Raw genomic sequence first — 25,119 nt, 5'->3', positions numbered from 1 at the left:
GTTTTACAACCAGAAAGTAATGAGATTGTGAATATTATACAATTGATATGTGAAGTTCTTGGGACAGAAACAGCTATATATTCAGCCAGAGGCATTTAGAATTAGAACTGCACAAGCAGTTCAACATGGATCCTTTATTATCTCTTCCTAGCACACTCCCTCTGCTGGTACATGTATGTATGGTAGGCTCAAGGACAAAACGCACAATGCAATTTCCTATACATTATATGCTGGAGCCCTGACCTACAAGTTCTAACCCATTCCTGCATTTTCTCAACTTCTAAAAAGTTATCACAAGTATTAGTGCTAGCCTTGTGTAGGTGCTTCTTGGAAGATAATTGTGCTAAACTAGTAGTTATTTGACATCAATGTGGCAGACTTCCTAACCACTGTGCTGCTAAACTGCGCACATGTGTTTGTATAGTCTGTTACCATCTCCCATTAGTAAAATGTATTGACTGATGGTTGTTACTTAACATAAATGTTATGATCATTAGCCAGACCCTCAGGTTGTTGGTGATATCCGGTTAGGGACCAATAACATTTTGTTTAAAGTAGACAAAGTTTGAGATTCAAGACACTTACCTAAGTGAATAAAGCCACAAGATTGATTAAATTTTACTATACAAGGTCAGAAAGAAATAACAATTTACAATATCTATTTTATACTCTAATATTCAGGGCAAATGAGGTACATGTGAATTAACAGACAAACCATGGTTGAACACACTGCACAACACAATAAATGGCAGAAGCAACCAAGACAGAGTCCACGGATTTCTCAACAACACACCCACACGTCAGTAACATTGTGAGCCAATCAATCTGACTGAAACTCTGTCTCTCTCATGAGGGATTCCAATGTTCACCTTTGAAGATCTCACCTTGGAATTCTCTCCAAAAGTCACTCCAACTCAGGCAGCATCAACAATGGCCCCACCTCGCAGGGTTTCAATCGCATCTTCCGAGATTTCATTCCCCTGGATTGTCGAGTCTACACTCCAGCACTGACTCACAAGCAGCTCTTTGGCCACGTTAAGCAGAACACCCACTGCTCCAAAGGGGTAACTTTGCTGCAGTGGCCCGAAGCATGGAGTCACCAACCTTCAGCTGCCTTCTTGGATCTTCAGGGCTTCCCCTGAGCCCACTTCACTTGAAGTCCGTTCCCCGAGGCCCATTTCTTATTTGGAGGCTGTTTCTCCGCTTCTCTCTTTTTAACTGAACTGGGACCTTTCCCTGTCCCCTCTCTGGGGCTCTTCTTTTGGGACTTCCCCCCCCGCCCCCCCCATCCCTTCTCCCTTTGGGATCTCCCCCTGTCCCCTGCCTGGCACTCTTCTTCTCAACGGCTTCTCTGCTCTGGTCACCTGACCGCGGTTTTCATACCATTTCTCTTCTCTCCGCTGGCGCGCTGGGCCCATCCTCGGCCCAAAGAGTTTACACTGCCAAACCGCACGTGGACAGCCCGCTCCCGGTCTGCGCATGCACGGAAAGTTGAGGTTTGTCGGGAGTTGAAGTGCCCGACCTCCACTCTCAACAAGGTCAGTATAGTTTTCATAACATAAGTAACACATGCATTCCTCAGAAATTACCAAACTCACCTAGAATCCCATAATGTAACCCCAGTCCCAGATCAGAACACTAAAATCAAGGCTCACACTCCAGTGGAGTGCTGACTGGGGCATGCTACACTGTCTTTCGAGTGCAATATTAAACTGAGGCCGTCTGCCCTCTTGAGTGGACGTAAAAGATCCCTTTCCGAAGAAAAGCAGGGAAGTTATCCAATACTTATCCCTCAATCAACATCACAAAAACAGGGTGCCTGGTCATTATTGTACTTCTTTTTGAGAGAGTTTGTTGTGCGCTAATTGCCACATTTCCTACATGACAACAGTGACTACACCTCAGAAGTACTTCATTGGCTAAAAAGCACTTTTGGACATCTGGTGGTCGTGAAAGGTTCTATACAAATGCAGGTCTTTCTGTAAATGCAGCACTGGACTGCATATTGCCCTGAGTCCTGGAATCACAATCCTGAATGATTTAGTTTCAAATGCATTGATCCCTGACTGATCACTTTCCACAATTATCAAACTGCCCAAAACTATGAATGTGCATATTCAAAATTGAAAATTCATGCAGCAGTAATTGTAAGCGTTTAAAGGAAGGAAATCAGCAAGTTTCTTGGTTTCTTAGTGCACCTACAGAGTGGATGTCCAGGATAACTGTCTGACTGGGCAATAATTCAGCGCTGTCTGTTTACTGGATTTGAATGCAGGGAAGGTTTGGAAATTTTACAAAGGTTAATCAGGACAGCACATCATCAAATGGAAAATACAGCCACATAAGTGGCAACATTTGAACAAAATCTGGGCTCTGAATCAAAGATCCTTCAAGAGGGGAGATACATGGCCTGCAGATCTCCTGATTCAGGAGATTTGAGAGGGCCACACCCATCCCTCCACTGCTTAACGCTGGTTTGAATGTTATTAGTAACTCCTTTTGTTTCATTCAGGCTTCTCACATACTAACCAACCACATCTTTAATGTCCCTATTCTTAGCCCTTCTTTAAATCTAATATCAAATATCTAACTTCTCCTTATATGGCTCGGTGCCATACTTCGTTTTGTAATTGTTAATTGTACCAGTTGAGGTTAAGTATATACAGGTGGAGGGCATTATTGGGATGGTTACTTCAGCACATATAAAGAGACACTTACTGACATCGGGTTTGAGTCAAGCTATAACTGTAATAGCTCACTTTGTGGATAAATATATACCAAGTCAAGATTTGGTTCTGGTTTCTTCCTTTACCGACTGGCTTCCAGGAGGATAACAATAATGGTCCTGTGAAGCACCTTGGATTGTTTTCATTACATTACAGGTGCTATATAAATTGTATAAGCTGCGTTTCTTTATCTATCATAATTATTGACATCACAATGGCCTCTGACCTCAACCAGAACTCTCAAAATTCCTTCATTTTTAAGGCTGCCTCCAAAAAAACTGTTTCCACCATTGTACCGCCTATTACCTCAACAACTCTTAAGTCGCAGTGGCTTCAGATGATCCTTGCAAATTAGTGAGGGGTAGCAGGGTGGGGAGCAACAGAGTCTAATAAAGAAACCAAAGATTTTTGGAAGTCAAGAGCAAAATCTTACACATTACAACAAAAAATTAGGTCATGCACTTAATGAATGATGCTGAGTGAAAGGGCTGAGAGAGGTCTGGCAGAGTTGATGGATTCAACACTGAATACCAAATCCTGGCAGAGCAGAAACTAAAGCAAACAGAATGCAAATTAATTGGCAAATCAATAGAGCATAAGTCCTTGTTTGTCATGCTGCAGCTATTAAACACTCAGGTGAAGACACACCTTGGGCATTATGTTCATAGAGGCATAGGGGAAATATCTAAACTTGGGAACCAGCGAAGAGAAACGATGCTAATCTCTTCGTGTCGGAGAACTGAATTATGAGAAAAAGTTAAAAATGCTAACTCTTCACTTTTGAAAGGGAGCAATTTCTTTTTATTATTTGTTCTTGGCATGTACATGAGCATCGCTGGCAAGACCAGCATTTATTGCCCATCCCTGATGAGGGGAGACCTTATACATTTAGACAAGTTACTAAGTGAAATAGAAAAGATTAATCCTGAGCACACACTTAAGTTAAACCATGACAGCAGGACATAGGAAGATAGGTCTTCTCCTGACTCTGCCCTGCCTCAACGCCCTTGCTGCTGAAACCCTCAGCCAGGCCTTCACTCTAGATTTGACAATCTAATGGAGACCCTTGCTCAGTATCCCACTTTGGATGAGCCGCAAACTTGGAAGTCAACCAAAGCTCTGTTATCAGTGTCCCACCTCACTCACCCATCACCCCGATGCTCACAAACCTGCAATGATTCCTGACTATAAGCACCGCCTCTATTTTAAAATTCTCATCCTTGTTTTCAAATCCCTCCATGGCCTCGTCCCCTCCTTATCTCTGTAATCTCCTCCAGCCCTAGAATCCCCCAAGGTATTTGCGCTCTACCGTTGTGGCTCCTTGTGCATCAGCTCCACAATATAGTGGCCATGCCTCCAACTGCTAAGGCCCTCAGCTATAGAATTCCCTCCCTTAAACCTCTCCACCTCTCCAGCTCTTTCCTCCTTTAAGACACTCCTTAAAAACTTATATCTTTGACCAAACTTTTGGACATATGCCCTAATAGATCCTTATGCGGCTTGATACCAAACCTTTTTGATAATGCTTCTTTGAAGCACCTTTGGTTTTAGTAAAATAAGGTGCTATATAAATATAAAGTTGTTGTACAAACTGGTGAAAGGACTGGCATCGGGAAACTTTTCTTCAGAGTGATTAATATCTGGCATAGCCTCCGGTACTGGAGGCAAAAGTATTAGCGCCACTCAAAAAAAACAGTTTGAAGCTATGATGGGGGGTGAAATATAGGCTTCTATAGAAGGATGAGTTAGCAGAGCAAGGTGGCCGCCATTACCTTTGTGAGCTCTAAAGCTCCAGCCTGATCAGGATTTGAACACTCATTTCCTATCTTGAGGGCTCTTATTAAAGAGTATGCTAGGTTTCTTTCTGGGTAGAGGATTTCCCCATCCCCTGTAAAGCCTCTATCTCTTCAATACTGTTAGAAAAACTGAGTGCAAGAAGTTCAGAAAATCTAAGTTCCAACAAAAGCCTTCTTCTTTCCCACAATCCCTGCACTGCACTGAAATCAGGATTCCTCACAACCCTCTTGCTCAGTTCAGTCTTTCTTGTAACGTCAGCGATATAGGACATTTATTTCCCTCAGTCTCTCTCCAACAATAATAAGAACAAAATTTTTTTAAAAGCTGGGAATACTCAGCAGGTCAGGCAGCATCTGTGGAGAGAAACAGAGTTAACGTTTCAGGTTGATGACCTTTCCTTAGAACTGAAGGATGATTGAAATGTAAGAGTCTTTAAAGCAGTGGAAGCGAGGAGGGGCAGGAAGAACAAATGAGACACTCTGCGATAGGGTGGAGATTAAATAACAAAAAGATTTCATGATGCAACAGCCAAAGGAGAGAGGTAATGGATATAGTAAAGGAACAAAGGTCGTGTCCAAATGACTTGTGAATTGCCACATAAAAACCGTGAAGGGATAAAGAAAGAAACAAGATGAAGGCCGACCCAGCAAAACAAAACAAAAGGAGAAAAAAAAAAAATCACATAGAAGAAGTGGAGGTATGGGTTATGATCTAAAGTTGTTGAACTCAATGTTGAGTTCAGAAGGTTGTAGAATGCTAAGTCGAAAGATGAGATGCTGTTCCTCAAGCTTGCGCTGAGTTTCATTAGAACACCGTAGTCGGCCATGGACAGAAAGGTCAGAGCGGGAACAAGGGTGGAGAATTAAAATGACAAGTGACAGAAAGCTTGGAGTCATGTTTGTGGAGGTGTCCCACAAAATGGGTCACCCAATCTACATTTGGTCTCCCTAGTGGAGGAGACCACATCATGAACAGTGAATGCCGTTTACGCATTTGAAAGAAGTACAAGTAAATTGTGGTCTCACTTGGAAGGAGTGTCTGGGGCCTTGGGCAGCGAGCAGAGGGGAGGTGAAAGGACAGGCGTGGTATCTCCAACACTTGCATGGAAAGGTGCCGGAGGGAAGGGAGGTGGTGTTGGGGTAACTGAGGAGTGGACTAGTGTGCCATGGAGGGAAACAGTCTCTCCAGAATACTGAACGGAGAGGGCAGGGGAAGATGTCTTGGTGGTTACATCACGTTGGAGCTGCTGAAAATGGCGGAGGAAATGGCGGCTCTCCCCAACAATGCTCAGAGTGAAGTCTGATCTCATTCAATCATTACTTTCTGATTTAACTTGTCTTTTGTCAATTTTGCTGTAACCTGGGAGATATATCGCAATAATCGCCCTTGATCCTCCACTTTGGGATTCCCTTGAATAAACCTGTTCAGACAATGTATAAATATTTTTGGAAAACTCAGCACCCCTGCATTCGGCAGGTGAATTCACCCAATCTGGATGGTCCAAATTAAGTACAAACTTCTGGCAAGAAGGGAGTTCCATATACATATCTAGATACACATATATGTGCCTTAAAACTCTAACAATATTCTGTCAGTTTAATTTAATTCTATTAAAATAAAAAATATCGAGAGGGTGTATAATTGCATCACCGTGGCTGTGGATTTTAATTATAAGAAAACTGAAGCTTTAAGAACGGCCTAAACTTCAGGAGACCTCATTGTTAGTTAGTCGAGGTCCTGTGGGGTGGTAGAAAACGCTCTGTATCAGGAAAAAAAAATGTACTTAAGAGAAGTTAAGCCTGTGCTACTTGTAGATCCTACATAACCATGATGACTTGGATGGTGACAATTAGAGGGGAAAAGAAAAAAGACTACGTGCCTGTGGAATTTCTTTCTAGGATGGTAATTCATACCAAAGTGCCATTGAGCAAGATGATTCTATTAACTGTTAACTAGGTTGATGCCCTAAAAAAAAGCTGATTTTCAATATAATATTATACGAGTTCTTGATGCTTCACTCATCATTACAAGGCCGAAAGCGATGAGCCATTTGGCTTCTCCTTTGTGAACATTATCATGTCAACGTCAATAATGTTTGCATAGTTAGTTGTTGTAAGAATTGCATAATACACACTGGGTGTTCATTTAATCCCTCCTTTTGTTACCACGCCCACTGTAATATAAACAAAGGTAAACCACATGGATTGCAGCGGTTCAAGAAGGCAGCTCACCACCACCTTCTCAAGGGGCAATTAGGGAAGGGCAATAAATGCTGGGCCCAGCCAGCAAAGCCCACATCCCATGAATGAACTAAAAAAAAACTCCTAGGGAAATCTATTGACAGATAGGTAGATGGACAGAGAGGGAGAAAGAGACAGACAGACAGATAAAGAGTTAAATCGTTGAAACTGCTGGCCTCAGTGTAGTGAGAAACAAAGCAGATCATTGAAAAGGTAGCAAGGTTTTTCACTTCACACGAGAGAAAAGTTCAAACATCACTTCCTGTCAAGGTGAGACTGCAAATTGAGGCTTGTCCCGTAAAGAAAACTGGTTAAATGAAGTTTGCCTTAGCTCATGCTTAATGGCCCAGAGTTTCATGGAAAGTTTTGGCATCACCTGAAATTTTTGAGACCTACCCCGTCCTGACCCTGTGTGCTCGGGTGCAGTAAACAGGTGGAATGGCCTTCCCCATGAGCGTACCCACCCCACCCCCTTTCTGGATAACAACACAAAGAGGAAGAGGAGCAGCAAAGCGAAAAGGCTCCACGAGTGAGGCACCATGGTAGAAAGCAGCCGTGCTCTCGCTAATAACCCTATTGATTGTGCCGTATTTACATCATTTTCTTTTAGGTTCCAGCAAATGAGCCCCACAGGAAATTTTGGAGTAAGTTTCCATTGGCAAAAATCAGTGAAGAACTGCCATAAATGTCAAAGTAACTTATCCATAAATATATTCCAGATAACTCAAAACAAATATATGGTAATGAGGAATAATATTTAATAAAGAAATACAAGTGAAGAGCCAAATCAGATATCAGTCCTGCACTGGCCTGGATGATTGCAGCTCCAACAACACTCAAGAAGCTTGACACCATCCAGGACAAAGCAGCTCGCTTGATTGGCACCCCATCCACAAACATTCGCTCCCTCCACCACTGACACACAGTGACTACAGGAATTCACTAAGACTTCTTAGACAGCACCTTTCAAACCCACGGCTGCTACCATCCAGTAGGACAGGGACAGTAGGCAGATGGGAACACCACCACCTCGAAGTTCCCCTCCAAGCCACTCACCATCCTGACTTGGAAATATATCGCCGTTCCTTCACTGTCGCTGGGTCAAAATCCTAGAACTCCCTGACAGCACTGTGAGTGTGCCCACACCACATGGACTGCAGCGGTTCAAGAAGGCAGCTCTCCACCATCTTCTCAAGGACAATTAGAGATGGACAATAAATGCTGGCCTAGCCAGCAACGCCCACATCCCTTAAATGATTTTTAAAAATGGCAAGTTTGATAATTTCATAAACCAAATGTTCAACCACCTCTTGGCATCTCATTACTCCTTATGTTCCCGCTTCACCTGATGGTGGTATTGCCAACACTCAAGGATTGTCCTGGCCTCTCCACAGAATTAAAGATTAATTTCCTAGACACTGTCCCGGGGAAAAATCTTAGGGCCTTTTTGAAAAGAACTGTGTGATTTCTGCAATTTCTTTAAACATTTTGCATTAAAAAAATATTAGATAGGAGGGAGGGGGGGAAAAGGTTATTTGACTGACAATCAGGAATTATCCAATCGGGTAATGCAGAGACTGTTGCTCTTCAACTGGAGTGACAGGTGAGGCAGCACAATGATGGACATGTCAAGCAACCAATGGTGAGGGAGTGGGGGTGGTGGGTGTGACCAGATGTCGGTGTAATGAAACCAGGGTTGTCAACCCCACCTGATGGGGCAGTTAAGAAAGGCATGCATGTTTTTTTCACTGCTTTTAATAGAATGCCTTCTGCGCTGGCAATGATGGGAGGTTTAGCAGTCCGCCCGTTGGAAGATTGTTCCGGCACATGCCCCCACTTGCCTGGATGAGAGCTGCTCCAGCAACACTCAATAAGCTCAACACCATCCAGGACAAAGCAGCCCGCTTGATTGGCACTCCATTCACAAACATTCACTCTCTCCACCACCGTCGCACAGTGGCAACAGTGTGTACCATCTATAAGATGCACTGCACCTAGTAAATCTCACCAAAGCTCCTTCGACAGCACCTTCCAAACCCACGATCTCTACCATATAGAAGGACAAGGGCAGCAGACACATGGGAACACCATCACCTGGAAGTTCCCCTCCAAGCCACTCACCATCCTGACTTTGGAAATATTTCGCCGTTCCTTCACTGTCGCTGGGTCAAAATCCTGGAACTCCATCTCTAACAGCACTGTGGGTGTACCTACACCACATGGACTGCAGCAGGTAAAGAAGGCAGCTCACCACCACCTTCTCAAGGGCAACTAGGGATGGGCAATAAATGTTGGCCTCGCCAGTGATGCCCACATCCCGTGAATGAATTTTTAAAAATGCTTGTTGCGCTCTGGTTGATTTACAGCATTTTTAAAAAAAACAACTACATCATGTTGCTGCTGTTGTAACAAACAAGTTTCCTTTGTGTTACTTCCAAGGAGTTGCAATAGTAGGTGGCGGTGCACATGGTAAAAAGCAGTGTTACACAGTTTGTTATTGCCGAAGGGGCCCGTCATGCCAGTTAAACTACTCTTGGGTTACAAAACTGTACCGAATTTGAATTTGCAGATCCAATCTGCTTTGTATGAGTAACTAAAACATCCATTGTTAATACAAGTCTGAACTCCAGCTCTGGCACTGTTTTAAACAATAATTAAACCTATATCTGGTTAGAGGCATTTTAATGTAACCTCAACAGTGTATCAGTTACTGCGCATCCTGTCTCATAATGTCAATCCCAGACTTCGCTGTAGTACATGATTGTTAATCTCTACGGCAACCAAACATTTAATTAGTGACTCCCAGCAGTTAGAGCCAAATGTGGTTAGACAACTTTTCCACCCAGTGTTTTGGATAGTAAAAACATTCCACAGATCTGGTAGAATCTTCAGTTCTAGCTGTGTATAGTGAAGCTACATTAAAATGGTGTGAATATCTAGTTCATGATTCATATATTTTCGAGTATAACTTTTAGTTTTAGGAATTACAGGGTTAAATGTAAGTGGAAACACTTGGTTAAGAAACTGGTATGCATCTAATGTATATGCGAATCAAACAAGCCTGAGTTAATTAGAGTTAAAAGCTAACCTGTGTTTATCTTACAAGATCAGAGCTTATAGTGGAAAAAACTGAAACAATGAGTGAACCATCACTAAGCTTGTGACGGAGCCTGAAGGTATACCCTTGCCTCAGTAAAAGATTTAAGTTGTTTATGTAGTTCCTAGATAAAAGCGAGGGCAATTATATCCCATTAGAGATATAAACTATTCATATGGGTCACAGAATCAAAAAGCTTTGTTTTGAAGGCTAAAGTTAGTTAATTTGTATTTCTGCTTGAATCATCCCAATCATACCGTGTTGTCATGGAGATGGGCTGTGGGGGTTAGAAGGTTCCTTTGATTAAGTTATGTTTGTTTTCCTCACAGAAGGCAGATTTGGTCTTATGTAGGCTGCAGTTCACTTAGTTGGGAGAGCAAAAGGAGATGTTAGCCCAGCCTGCACCTTAAGCAGAGAAAATACTAACTTAGTCATTCACCACACGGAATGTGGGTGGGGGCTCAAGCTTAGTTTGGAATTCATGAGGGGGAAAGAAGCTGGAAGATTAGCCTAGTTTGGAGCTAGAGGAAGAAGTTTACAGTGGTCCTCACAGAACCTTGTGGCAAAAAGCAGTTAGCAGAGTTAGTTTGGAAGACTGTGAGAAGGCAGTTGCACACCTGCCAGCAGCCAAGATGAGGAGCTGAGGAGTCCAGTCATGAGGCCTTTAAGGAAAATTGGAGGGTTGTTTAGCCAAAAGCTAATGGAATAATTCCCATAAATCTTGTACCTTGGTGAAAGCTAGGATACTGAGGAGTGTTAAACTAAATTCTGGAGGGCTGTGGCACACTGTTGAGTTGGTCCCAGAAGAAAAGAATGAACCTTCATGATTCTTGGAACACATGAGGGAACTCTTGGAGGAAAGTACAAAGTTAAATTGAGTTCACAGTATATGGTATAAACTATAGTGTTAAGTTAGTGGCACTTGCTTTGTTTAATTTTCTTTATATACAATAAAGTTTGTTTTTTGTTTGAAAACATGAAATTTTATGGTGTAATTCAGTCAGTTAATCATGGGGTGTTCAGATTTCTCTCTCGATGTTAACAGTCTCTAACAGGATTGTAACACTAGAAACAAGAGTAGGCCTTAAGCCTGTGTTGCTATCTTGTGAACCATGGCAGCTAACCCTAATAATTCCTTCATATTCCTCAATACCTTTACGTAATTGTAGTAATACTTTTCTATGCTAGGCTATCATCCCATTAGATTTTTAGAGTGGTTTTTGCACCCATGAGTTAACTTTTACTGATTTATGTGCATGGACATTTAAATCCCTACCTCATTGACCCCCACCCCATCTACCCCATCCCCCAATTTAGAATGTACTACTATCCTTTCTATCTGACACTTTGAAATATGTTTTAACTGGGGGCAGCCCAGGGACAGGGCCCTGTAGCAACAACAATTTGAGACCTGGGCTATTTCAATTCCCGAGCCTCATTTATATTTCACCATCCCTGCCCACCAGCTAAAACCCAGGGGCTAGAAGGAAGGTGGCGAGGGTGGTAAATGGAAGTTTCAAGTGGGCGTGATCTCAGGGCAGCAGAGGCTGAGGCTCTCCTTACATGCACAGGTGCTCCTCCTGCCTCCCGCCCCCATAGTAATGTTTAACATTTACCTTTTGTGGCCTCTACTGTCTTATTCAGAGCAGTTTTTTTGCTGGGAAGGGCAGCTGTAGCAGGTGTCTAGCTCAGACCGCCATCGGAATCCTTCTGATGCAATCGGACCCCGATATGCATTCTCATATGAGACTCTAGCCTGATTTAGGCAGGTGCCTCATGCACCAGCAAAAAGAGCAGCATTATATTCCCCACAGAGTGGAAATGGAATTGATTATTGACTCCTTTTTAAATGCCCTTTGCCTGATTTCTGATGGCTTACACACTAAACTGCCACTTGTTTTCATGAAGAAACCTGGAAGAGGTTTAATCATTCCAGCTACATCTGGAGGACCCTGTGCCACCTTCACAGGTTAACCGTTAGCTTAGATGTTCCACGACAGTTTCTAAGACAGGAGGTTTGTTTTGTGCTAGGAGATTGCACTCGTCATCTAACCTACTGTAGGAAAATATTTCTCTCAGGAGAACTTGGCAACTCTTCAGAGTTAAAGAGGCTATAAAGATTTGCATGACTAAATATGTTTTAAACTCAGTTTTTTCAAGAAATGGATGGTAGATTAGCGGAGTCTCCTTTGACCATTAGGAACTGGCCTTGAATTCTGCCCAGGCCCACAGGAGAAAGCCTTCTCATTGTGTAAGAGTTATCCTTTACCGGAGCTCTGAAAGGATGAGATTCCACACACCAAGCTGCCTGATGTCACTTAGAGGGTAAAAATAGTGCTTAATAACACTTGACGAGGGCAATTTTAACTGAACTTGCTGGGCAGGAAACGGCTAGAACCCCACCCAATATGACTCTCCACAGAGCTCAACGGAGGGGAATATCAGGCAGGATATCAAAACAACATTCCACCCGGTTTCAACAGTTTTTCCAATATTCATGTTAGTTAAAATCGGCCCCGATATTTGTATTTATCTCTCTTGAACCGATCCCGCCTCCCCCCCCCACCCAGAATTATTTTTAAACAACTCTGATGGCACCCAGTCAATTGGCTCTTAAAGATTATCTGCTCATTGTTGTAAGGTGTTGGGCGTAGCTCAGTAGGTCTTAAGGCATTCATAATTGTAGGCAGTTCAGTACTAAGTACTTATTAGCTACTAGAAACAATATACATAGGTACAGTAAAGGTCCAAGCTGGGAGCTGTCTCCATGCTTGCTTCTATACACAGCTCTGTCCAGCACTACACTGACCCCTAGATGCAAGTCATGTGTTCTCTTGCTTCACTGAGGGCGGTATTATACCCATTCCTTTATGTGCCAGACCCTTATACTACACTCATTTGTGTTGCTGTTTGTGGGAGCTTGCTGTGCACAAATTGGCTGCTGCGTTTCTTACATACAACAGCGACTACACATCAGGAAGTACTTCACTGGCTATAAACCGTCCTGAGGTCATGAAAAGCACTATATATAAGCAGAACTTCCTTTTGTATATTAATGAGTGTGTTCAATAACTTAACCCTCCAGAAAACCTAATCAAATGGCCAGGTTGGGAAAAGAAATAGACAAAAAGAAAAATCCTGTTGAAAATTAAAAAGCTTTTAAGAATCTTCCCAATACTAGATTTAATTGCTTCAAACAATCTTAAAGTTGTCCATGCATCACTTGCAGCGTACAGATATTGGTCAGATATTGGTACATAACAAACATATTTGAAATGCTCATGAATTCTTCCACGCTTTGAGGAACATAAATCTTCCACCATAACTTGAACATAAAATTTATCATATACAAGACCAAATCGACCTTTAATACGCTACCTTAACCTATTATGTGTACACACACTGGAGATTTTATTGTCGTCAATTTTCTCCCCCACATTCCCCAACCCTCCCTTTCTTCTGAATGCACCTGACTGTTGTTAGGATACGGTGCCAGTAGACGATCATTACCTTGTCCAAGTTTCTGTTCTTCCTGCAGGAGCCTGATCATTGAGTGTTGGTGATCCTAGAGGCCATTCCAAACCCAGTCCTAATCTTCCCCAATGTCAACATTCATAGGTACTGTCCAGCTTGGGTCACTGCAGTACAATTGGATGAGGGGACTTATACTATTATTTTTCCTCCCCGGGTCAGCCCACAGCCATTGAGGCTAAACAGAGCCACCAGTTGGTCCATTCTCCAAGATAAACTAACTCAGCAGAGATCCTGAATCAATGTGAATTTTCTAAACTTTCATGTGATGAATCATGTGGGTTTGAGGCAAATACGACTGACATCCATGCCACGTGATTTGTCTGCCTCTATAAGCACAAAGCCTGGGGTCTCCGTTTACCCAACATTTGAGATGTGCCATTGTTATGGGTCACAGGATCTGTCTCTGCAAATGCTTTGGGTTCTGGTTAGCGGTGGTGACAGGAACATGGGTAAATAAGGAGAGGGTTTGGGGGTCTATATTCATAAGTAACTTTCTCAGGTTCCCTACTGAAACATTCAAAAACACCTTTCATGACAAATTTGACCTTTCTCTCAATGGAGCTTCGATCAAACAAACAAATAAAATTTACGCTTTCGTTCCACGACTCCTGGATCCAGGACGGTTAGGTAGGACAACATTCGTGAGGGTGGACAGTGAAATAGATACAAAATATTGGAAAAGGCAGTTACCATTTTGACCATGACCTATTCAAGCCAGGGCTTCTTATATTGCACTGGGAGCCTCTGAAGCTGCTGCAGAGATTCAGAATTGATCAGGAACCAGCCAAGTATTATTAAATTAATAATTTGATGGAATTAAAGACGCTGTGCAGCTCACTTTTAAATGGCCACAATTATTAAATTTACGGACATGCGTCAGAGATTCAATCAAAACACGGGCGAGATTTAGGGCTTTATGATTAGAGGTGTAGAAGATTATATCAACTTAACACTCTCACTCCACTCCTCACCTTGTTGAAACAATTAAAGGCTTGCACTCAGCTTTCACTATAGGCATGTAGCTATTTCAATCTAACAGGTGCTGGTATTTTTGACCACATAGTCGAGCAGTCATTGGCGATTCCTTCCCTGTGGTCTACTTGAAAGTCCAGTTCTCAAAGAGTTAAGCAACATACAGCAGTTAGACTGGTTTCAACTCTGTTTTAGTATGGTGTGGTGGACACACCCAGTGCATTCCTGGCATAGTTGAAAGGCCTGACTCCTCCCCTATAAAAAGTACTATATACTGCAATTGAATCTTCGGTACATGGAATCATCAGATTATAGTTTACTACAAGCTGTTACAACAGGAGCAAGGGATACGTCAAGTTCCCCTTAATCAGCAACAATTGGAGAATTTTTTGCTTACATTGTAATTTGGTTGTCAAGGGACAAAAATTACAAAAGCAAAAGGCTGTGGATGTTGGAAATTTGAACCAAGAACGAAATTGAAAAACTCAGCACCTGTGGAAAGAAACAGAATTAACATTTCAGGTCGACGACCTCTCATCGGAACTAATTGTGCAATTTTAAAATATATTCATTCATGGGATATTTATTGCCCATCCCTAATTACCCTTGAGAAGGTGGCGGTGAACCACCTTCTTGAGCTGCTGCAATCCCGGTGGTGTAGGTACACCTGTGGTGCTGTTAGGGAGGGAGTTCCCAAGATTTTGACCCAGTGACAATGAAGGAATGGTGATACAGTTCCAAGTCAGGATGCTGAGTGGTGATGTTTCCATGCATCTGCTGCCCTTGTCCTGCTAGGCGGTAACAGTTGCAGGTTTGGAAGGTTCTGACTAAATCTGTTCTGAAAAAAATGGCATTGCTTAGCGTTACTTTTTATTTTCCCTCACGTACTGTGGTTTTGGGATGGCGAACCGCTAGAGAATTGATATTAAAAAAAAGATACAGTACAAGATAAAGGTTTATCATTTGGTCGAACCTCAGACAGCCCAGCTGCAGGGTATAAGCGTAGTAGATTATAGCTTCCCCAGAAACGTTGTGCCCAAAAGAAGTAACCTGCCTTCAACTGTGTGGTTTTAAAAACACCGCCATGTCACAGGGATGTATGACCCTGCGACAGAGACACTGCACGGATAATCCTCGAGTGAGGAAATCAGCCTCTTCAAAACTTGCTGGCCATTGCGGGCCTTCAAGTCCCTGGAAGTTAATGATAAGTCTGTGGCCGTTGACAAGTCCGCTACTGCTATAGATATTGGAGGCAAAGAAGGCAAAGAGTTTACAAAGAGGTAAAAAGACTTGAGACGAATGCTTGTTTTTTTTCTAGCCAATCACAGACAAGTAATCCATTTACTGGTCTAGCCTTTCCTATCCCTCTGGCTCCATGGTGACCTGTAAAACTGAAGGTTGCAGATGTAACTCACTTGCATCTGTACTCCGAGACTGAGCGCGGGGGAGGTGATTTTGGGTTTTAGAAGCTGTCACATGCATGAAGTTCCAAGAACTGGGAGGGCGCCCATGAGTGGGCGAAGGAAGTACACTAGCCTGAAGCACAAGTACAGAGTCACAGAATTGTTAAGGTGCAGAAAGGAGGCCCATGTGGCCCATCGGCACCGCACTGTACATCCCTTTCATTTTTCCCCTCGCGTTGCTCACAGCAGTTCATTACCGAAATACCAATAAACCTCTGCTGAACATGGTCATCGCTGAGACTGGAAAACAACAGCAATCTGCATTTATAGATCACCTTTAACGTAGTTCTAAGGCATTTCACAGGAGTGATTATCAAATAAAATTTGACACCGAGTCCCTTGAGGTGGTATTAGGACACATGGGCCAGAATTTTACACTCCCCTCCCCCCCTGCACCCCAGCGGGTTCTGAGGCGGGGCGGCGCGCGTGAAATTGCATGGACGGGATTCCCCCCCCGGGTCCCACCCACCCGACCCGGTCACGATTTTACGCTGGGGCAGGGCCTCGCACAGGAAGCCTGCCCTTGCTCCAATTAAGACCCTTAAATGGCCATTAAGGGCCTTTTCCCGCCTAGTCTCAATTTTTAGGCTGGCGGGTGGATGACACTCAGTGGGGTAAATGTGATCTCGGACGGGAATTGGGAGGGGGCACCTTCATCAGAAGCCCCCTTCTGACTGGGCATGTCCTCCCCTTAAGGCACGGTGACCTCTGGACCTCCCTTCCCCCTCGATCTATTCCCCGAGACCCCGATCGCCCTCCTCGCAACCACCCCAGGCCTTCCCTAACCTCCCCGCCCTGGGACCCCTGACACCTGTCCTCCGGTGCCCGGGTCTTAGTGCCAGGTAGCTCCCTGCAGTCCCTCTTCTGGCCACTGCAGCGCTGTGCCTGGAGGGAGTGGAGAGCTGCCGGCCAATCTGATTGGCTGGCAGCTCTCCAAGGCGGGACTTCCTCCCGAGTGAGGGGCAGAAGTCTCGCCTTATGCCAATCAATGCTCGTTCGAGCGTGTTATGACATCGGGGCTGCTGGAGTTGGTTGGGATGTGTTCCCTGCCAACTCTTCGGATGAAAATTCAGGCCATGATGTAGGCTTTAAGCAGCATCTTAAAGAAGGAGGGGTAGAGATACAGAAAGGTTTAGGGAGGGAATTCTGGAGCTTAGGGCCTAGGTGTCTGAAGGAGAAAAATATGTGATTTTTTTTTCTTCCATGGGATATGGGCATCACTGGCAAGGCCAGCATTTGTTGCCCATCCCTAATTGCCCTTGAACTGAGTGAATTGCAAGGCCAATTCAGTGCAATTAAGAGTCAACCGCATTGTGGGTCTGGAGTCACAGGTAGACCAGACCAGGTAAGGAGGACAGATTCCTTCCCTAAAAGACATTAGTGAGCCAGATGGTTTTCTTTTTTTTACAACATCCAATGATAGTTATCTCAGTCACTATTACTGAGACTAGCTTTATATTTCAGATTTATTAATTGAACTTTTAAATTCTAATCAGCTACAATGTTGAGGTTTGAACCCATGACCCCAGAGCATTAACCTGGGTCTCTGGGTTACTAGTCCAGTGACAGCACTGTACCACCATCCCTAGGTGCATTGATTCCAATATTAAGATTGAGCATGTAAAAGTAGACAGGAAGCGGCTAGGCCAATAAAACAGGTCTACAACAAATTTGCAACTAAGTTCAGATGATATTCATTCATAGTAGGCGCCCTTATAGGCAGGTTCAAGCAGGATCATTATAGTTGAAGCTGCTTTTAGGTTTTCCAGTTCAATGTATTTGCTCTGTAGTGCTCGCATAATAAGTGCCTAGACCATGGAGAACGGCAACGCCACTTGCCAACCAATCAGCAGTCTCTTCGCATACAGCATAAATTGTTATTTTCCCCTTATATTGGTATTCTTGCAAGGTGTCCTGATGAGTGCAAGATTAAAAACTTAGACATGTCTTTTTTCAGCAATACTCAAGTTCTGTGCTACCAGACGACTATTTGAACTACCTAGACATTCAGGCAAAATTCCTGAAGCCCATTTCTTTCAAACAACAGGTGTCAACCAGTAATGCAGATTCCTAGTCATAGAGTGGGGCCATTGTAGCTTTGTCTAAATTCAGGACAGCTCACCTCTAAAAAAAAAAGGCTGTAGCTTTTGTTAAAAAAAAATGCCTTAATTTAGCTGTAATCAGTGGCTAAAGAATTTTTATTTTAAAATTGCTTGTTATGCAGATATGTCGGAAGGTAACCCAATAAATTTGTGACCTCTAAAACCAATACTCATGCAACCTGTGTTTTTCACTTGTGAGAAATGAATATTTCTATAAGTCTCAGTGATAGCAGTTTAGGGGTTTAGTCGCACCATTTAAATCTTTATTGATGATCGCACTGTCTTCCAGTTTCTGACCACATACAAAACCAGCGTGTTCAATGGTCCAGAAATTCATCATTGCCTCCAATGTGCCAGCTCAGCCTTCAGCCGGCCAAAGAAGAGAGTATTTAAGGAGCAGGATCTCAAACCCAAGACTAAGGTCATGGATTACCGAGCAGCAGTGATCCCTGTGCTCCTATCTGCTTCAGAAACTTGGACAGCCTACAGCAGGCAGCTGAAAGCACTGGAGAAGTCCCACCAGCGGTGCCTTCGCAAGACCCTCCAAATCCAGTGGCAAGAAAGGTGGTCCCACAGCAGCGTCCTCTCCCAGGCCAACATGCTCAGCCTCGAGGCACTGATCACTCAAAACCAGCTCTGCCGGGCAGGACATGTCGCTTGTGGGCCTGACACCAAACTCCCAAAACAACTGCTCTACCCGGAACTCGGTCATGGCAGCAAACTCCCAGGAGGACATCGGAAACGCCTCAGGGATGTCCTCAAAGCATTCCTGAAGAGGTCAAACATACCCACTGACTCATGGGAGACCTGGCTTGTGACCAATCAAAAATGGAGAAAAGCAGCTTCTTCAGGAAGGCACTGAACACAGTGAGAGACTTCACTGGGAACGTGCAGAGGCGAAGTCGAGGCATTGGAGTAAGCACACAAACCTCCAAATCACCCATCTACCCAGCCCTTGAAGCATCACTCGCCCTGCATGTGGCAAGAGCCCGCTGATTGCGCATTGGGTTCTGAGATGGCTAATAAATCCATCGAACCGGAGTGGAAGCAAGTCATCCTCGATCCCAAGGGACTGCCTAAGGACAAGAACGGTCCGGAAGCAATTAAATCAGGACAATAGGGAAGGCGTCCATAACTGGTATGCTCTCAGTCGAACGTTCATTTAACATTAATACTTAAATAAATTGTTTAAGGTGCCTTTTGGAATTTAAAGGTGCTGTGTAACCACGCCCTTGTGTCTTTTCCAGAAATGTGGTTCCAAACAGTGTGCACAGTCAATTGGGATGCAAACCCATTGCTAAAATCAGGAACACTTTTAATCCATCGATGCAGTTAAAGTGAAAAAGAAACTATTGAGAAGTATTTATAATTTAGAAGGGAGAGTTTTGTTAATTCCATATGTAAATATCAATGGTTATATGTCTTTGTGGGGGCCCATAATTAACCATAGTTCAGATTTTACGAAGTGGATCCTGTCCATACGACACTGCACTACTCTAGAGAGATAATAGTCCAGAGTGAGTTACTGCCAGCCTCATGATTCCCAATGGAGCTTTCAAGCTGGAAAAAGTAAATGGTGTGTTGATGTTACTTCTACACCACTAGGTGCTGTGTGGATTCTGGCACCGATTCCTTTTTGCTTGATTAACAGGTTCTAAAAGGTGCTGCTATGTTTCCAAGTTGTAGCACATGTTCACTACATGATTCGCTTCAACCAATTTTCTGATTTTTTAAAAATCTCTAAAGCCCTCAGTGCCAGTGAATCGGAAATGTTTTCCTTCACAATCAATCTTCAGTTCAGGGGCAGAAACTTACCATTGCCTAGACTTTTAAAAACAGAGTAAAAGACTACCTCATTCCTCCAGTGTAAGCCATCAGGTCCTCTCCAGTAAACAGTCAGTATTATCCACAGTATTGGTTGGAATTCAGTGAACTCCATATCTAAAGACACTTTACCTTTGCTACATCACAACAATGACAAGACTTCAAAGGCTGTGGACGCCAAGTCCCTGAATGTATTTAAGGAGGAAATGGATAGATTTCTGGACTCTAAAGGTGTCAAGGGGTATGGGGAGAGCGCGGGAGTATGGCGTTGAGATAGAGGATCAGCTATGATCATACCGAATGGCAGAGCAGGTTCGAAGGGCCGAATGGCCTACTCCTGCTCCTATTTTCTATGTTTCAAAAATACTTCATTGACTATAATGTGCTTTTAGATGTCCCGAGGTCATGAAAGGTGCTATACGGAAGCAATAATTTTGAAGATTATTCAGAAAGAATCATCCCCCAACTCAAAACAGAGTTTAGCAGAAAGAAATAAGTTAGATGTCTCATTACTATTGTAATGGCAGAATTTTCCCAGCAAATTCTAAGTCCTGATAACATCAGAGTAAAACACTGTGAACTTTGACATATTTTTAACTTATAACTAGTTATATCACCAACTCCGTACCACTTGGTATCAGTGCACTTTCATGAGCAACAGCCCAGCTGACCAGCAGCCAAAGATCCCATTTCTTGTGTCATTAATGATAAACAGGGTGGAATTTGGCTGTCAGGGATTGCACATAATAATAACACTAAATTCTTTAAACGCTGTTAGAATTTAACTAACCACACATGATTATTTTCGAACTAATTTGCTGGAAATAAACAACTGCAATGCTGACATTCTTTTCCTTGAAAACTTCTTTTCCACTCTGCTTCTTCTGAATCTGATGTTAGAATGTCAAGTCTCACCACAGCCACTCAAAGTTTGAAGAAGTCACATGCAAAATGCACTTCGTCTATCCAAATAATGGGTGTGGCTCACTGTTGCGATGCGTATTACAACTGGAGTGGAAAGACCAGATCAGAAGTTTCCACGGTGACATTACTTTCTTTAATTGCAATGGGCCTTGGTTTAAAGGGAATGTTTTGCATCAGTTTCAATGCTTCAGGTGCTGAGATAGAATGTTGTCCAACCTGCAGAGTTGGAGACGCCTGCTAACATTCTCTAATACATTACAGCCTTTGTATCCCATGTTGCTGCCTCCATTTTCATGAAATGGGCAAGGCCCCTAGATTTTGGCTTTGCCAGAAGGACAGGATCCCCTCCTCGAAACACCAGTTAAAAATCCAATGGAATCATAACAGAACTTTTTCCAGTCACACTGGCCTTGCCATCAGGTGACTTTAGCATTATCAAAACTACTATGAACCTATATATTTACTGTCCCCCAAAACATGCTAATAGATGTTTGTGTATCAAGTCGCAATGGACTGTTGTACATTTCAATTTGTGAGAATTTATCATAAGAAATTATACATAGTTAACAGATGGTTTGAGCAGTAGAATGCTATTGGTGCATCTACCTTACCCATCCAAATCTCCCCTAAGATTCCTTACTATGATCTAGAGTCAGTAGCCCTGCGTCCCCTCTCCTATTAGAAATTCAGACAGACATTTTATAAATTGGGTCATGATTTCCTATTCTGCCTCTCCTGTTTTTTTTACAAAGTTCATTCTTGGGGTATTAGCATCACTGGCCAAGCCAGCATTTATTGCCCACCCATAGTTGCTGTTGACACTGTGATGTCAACCCAGTGTCTTGAACTGCTGCTCTCTGTATGGTGAAGCTGCTCCCACTATTCTGTTGGGGAGGGAATACTAGGACTTTGACCCATGACAACGAAGGAATGGCGATATATGTCTAAATCATACGGGTAATCTGTTCCACAATTTTATCAACCTTTTCTTAAAGAAAATGTTAGCTAAATTTCCAAGTCACCCTTTTGTCATTAAGTCCTCAGTTCTTGTGCCTGACTGAAGAACTAATTTCTGTACACACTTGAAAATCTTAAAAGAGCTCAAACAATTATCTCCCCTTCCTTCTATTCTCCAGAGAGTGAGGTCCAAGTGGAAACAAACTTATCTCAAAACTCAATACCTAATTTCAGGAATCATCCTCATATGAATACATAGAACTCCCTCTACAACTTTTCTACAAACAACAACAACTAAAAACCAACATTGTGCTCCAAAGGCAGTCTCACCAAAGCCAGATGTAACTTCAACATCACCTTCTTTGACTTATAAGTCACAGCCTACCTGCAAAGACTGATTCAAGGATTTTATCAACCAATCCAAAACAAAACCCCAGATTGTCCTTCCTGCTCTGTTACTACAAGAACGTTACCCTGTAATGTTTGCACCATGTTTTAATGTTTCATGCCAAACCTCTGAATACACAGATAAGTGTAAAATTATAGCTGCTGTCTTTCTACCCAGCTACCAAGCCTATCTAGGTTCCTCTGTATTATTGTACATTGGTTAACATTTGGCTACTGTACCCAATTTGGTGCCATCCACAAAGTTAGAGTCACTAAACTTGTCACTTCTAAAAGTAATAAATAGCAGTCCCAACGTCATGGGACACCACTGGTGACAGGGGGGTCCAATCTGACATTGTCAATTAGTCCCAACCACCACTATCCCCTGCATCAGTTTGGGCTAATATGTTATCACCTAGCCCGTGACCAATCATCTTTTGAATCAGCCAGTCCTTTGGGCGCAATGTCAAATACCTTCCTGAAATCTAAACAGATAATAGCCACTGTCTCAGCTTCATCCATTAGATATATAATCACCAGTAGAAGGTCCTGTAAGTCACTTAGACACAATCTATCCATTATATTTCCTTGTTGGCTGGCTTTCCATTTTCTTCCTTTGGCTAACAACTTGCAATTAAAAGGCAGTTTAAATGTAGTCCCATCCCAAAGCACTTAAATTCAAATACTAAATACCATTTCTCAAGATCTTGGCAGGTTTTTAGTATGTGATATATTCCCCTATTAGATTAACCGAGGAATTTATTAATTGCTCTAACTTGATGCCAAGAAAATCTCCCACGTTTATGATAGCTTAATTCCCAAGTGACACCACCAGTATTTCACACTTAACCACAGAGAGGCTGTTTTTGATCACAAAGCAAATAAAGTTTCTGCTCTGAACAGTGAAATATTGCACGGTTTCAACCTCAAAGCTGCAGAATTCACGATGAAATGTCAAAACAAAAACAGAACATGGTGGAAATACTGTACAGTGTTTTTGGCATCATTTAAAATGAGATTCTTCACTTGAGTTCTAATGTAAGGCCCCACCCAAAGCACTAAACTGAAAACCTCTTTCCGATACAGACAGATTCCTTTCCAGCATTTTGTTTTAAGTTTCATAGTCATGGAGTCAGAGTTATACAGCACAGAAACAGGCCCTTCGGACCATCGCGTCCATGCTGGCCATCAAGCACCTATCTATTCCAATTCTAATTTTCCAGCACTTGGCCCGTAGCCCTGTATGCTATGGCGTTTCAAGTGCTCATCTAAATACTTCTTAAATGTTGTGAGGGTTCCTACCTCTACCATGCCCTCAGGCAGATTCCAACCACTCTCTGGGTGAAAAAATCTTTCCTCAAATCCCCTCTAAACCTCCTGCCCTTGCCTTAAATCTGGTTATTGACACCTCTGCTAAGGGGAAAAGTTTCTTCCTATCTACCTTCATAATTTTGTATACCTCTATCAGGTCCCCCCTCAGCCTTCTCTGCTCTAAAGAAAACAACCCTAGCCTATCCGGTCTCTCTTCATAGCTGAAGTGCTCCACCCCAGGCAACATCCTGGTGCATCTCCTCTGCACCCTCTCCAGTGCAATCAGATATATACTTATATTTTTGCCCCCTTTCTTGAAAACACAAACGTTTGCTAAAAGATGAGGTAATTCAACACATGCACTTCAACTGCTACCCTGGGGTACATTTTATATTTCATGCTTTCTTCCAGGTCATCTATCTGGACTGTGTACGGAAGCTGTTTTTGTTTAACAAAACAGCAGCACACCAATAGGGATAGAGGTCCTCAACAACTTGGAGTAGGTAGACTCAATAGCATCAGTATCCGAATTCACAGGGTCTTCAGCTCATTGGTTTTGAACAAGCTAGCCTTGCTGATTCCAGTGTCTGCAGTGTGAAATGGGAATTCCCTTCACTTTTACAAGGTGGGACACGGAATCTGATCACTGAACTGACCACAGAGATAGTGGTTTCAATGTAGCACTGGATAGGCTTCATTCTATAATCAAACATTGATAATGCATGTGTTGAGAATTAATCATTTGCTATGGGTTGACCAGTGGACTGAACTCCACCCATTTCAATTCAGGAAGGCACTGGGATTCTGCAATACTGATTAGGATATGCAAGGGATTTTGTGTGTCATAACTAATAAAGGTCAAAATAAGTAATCAAAATGAGCAAATAAGATCAATCTGTATGTCTGCTGAATGGTACTTCATATACACCAGCTGGACAGTGGATCAGTGGATAGGCTCAGTATTCCTCCTTTTTAAACAAATACTTTGGAACATCCTTTATCCATTCACACTGGAGGTTAAAACAAGTCAAGACAATGTTGATGGACATTAAATCTCAACATCACAGCCTTTCATGTTGCTCATTCCTACTTTAATCAGACTTCTTAAAGTTGCCTCTGTGGCCACACCCTCTGCTGCTGAGTTTGAAGGGTGTTTTGAAAACATTTTAAAATTAGGAAAGCCTCAGGCAATTCAAAGATATTTTTAAAACTTGGGGTGGGGGGGGAAACTTACTGAATTTCAAATCAGACAGACAGGGAAAGAGCTTTAAAGACATAAAATATTCAATTAACAATAACTAAAATGCACACGTTCAAATAAATAGGACATCACTTACTTGGTTTTGGGGGGAGTTATATTCTTGGATTTCTTTTTAAACATCTTGGCTGTCCCTGAAAGTTGGGTTTCACAGGGAGATGTTACGATAAATCCTTATCCTCCAGTCACTGCGATGGGGGGTGTTTTTTTTTTCCCTCCTTGTAGCACAGCAGACAATATGTCAAGTGAGAGAGAGAGAGCTGACGAGTTCACCTGTTGCCTGCTCCTGCGCCTCTCGACACTTTACCTGCGCGCTCCAGCTGTGCTTGATAGGAGCGGCTGCCCAGGACCCGCCCACCGCTACGCCCCATTGGCGGGCCACCGCCGCCCCCTTACTTTCCTATTGGCCGTCCCTCTGTCCCCTTCCACGGTTGCGCGGCGACCGGCCTTGATTGACAACCCTTGCCAGGCCACCTTCTGGCTCTATTCGGTGGGGCGGGGTGCACCTGTGGGAGGCAGGAGGCGCT

The 25,119-nt window shown here is 43.0% G+C and overlaps 1 protein-coding gene across 1 annotated transcript in view; it reads right to left on the bottom strand.

The window, feature by feature from the left end:
* ppl (periplakin) overlaps positions 1-24,889 on the bottom strand; it is a 66,360-nt gene extending 41,471 nt beyond the window's left edge. Inside the window, exon 1 of the mRNA XM_078559032.1 lies at positions 24,672-24,889. Coding sequence (XP_078415158.1) covers positions 24,672-24,715 — 44 coding nt within the window. The 5' untranslated portion in view covers positions 24,716-24,889. The remainder of the gene's footprint in view (positions 1-24,671) is intronic.
* Between the last annotated feature and the right edge of the window lie 230 nt (positions 24,890-25,119).

The sequence above is a fragment of the Cetorhinus maximus genome, chromosome 15 (assembly GCF_964194155.1).
Source record: "Cetorhinus maximus chromosome 15, sCetMax3.hap1.1, whole genome shotgun sequence".
Lineage (NCBI taxonomy): Eukaryota > Metazoa > Chordata > Chondrichthyes > Lamniformes > Cetorhinidae > Cetorhinus > Cetorhinus maximus.
Note: the sequence above shows the minus strand (reverse complement) of the source record. Positions and strands in the feature narration are given on the sequence as shown.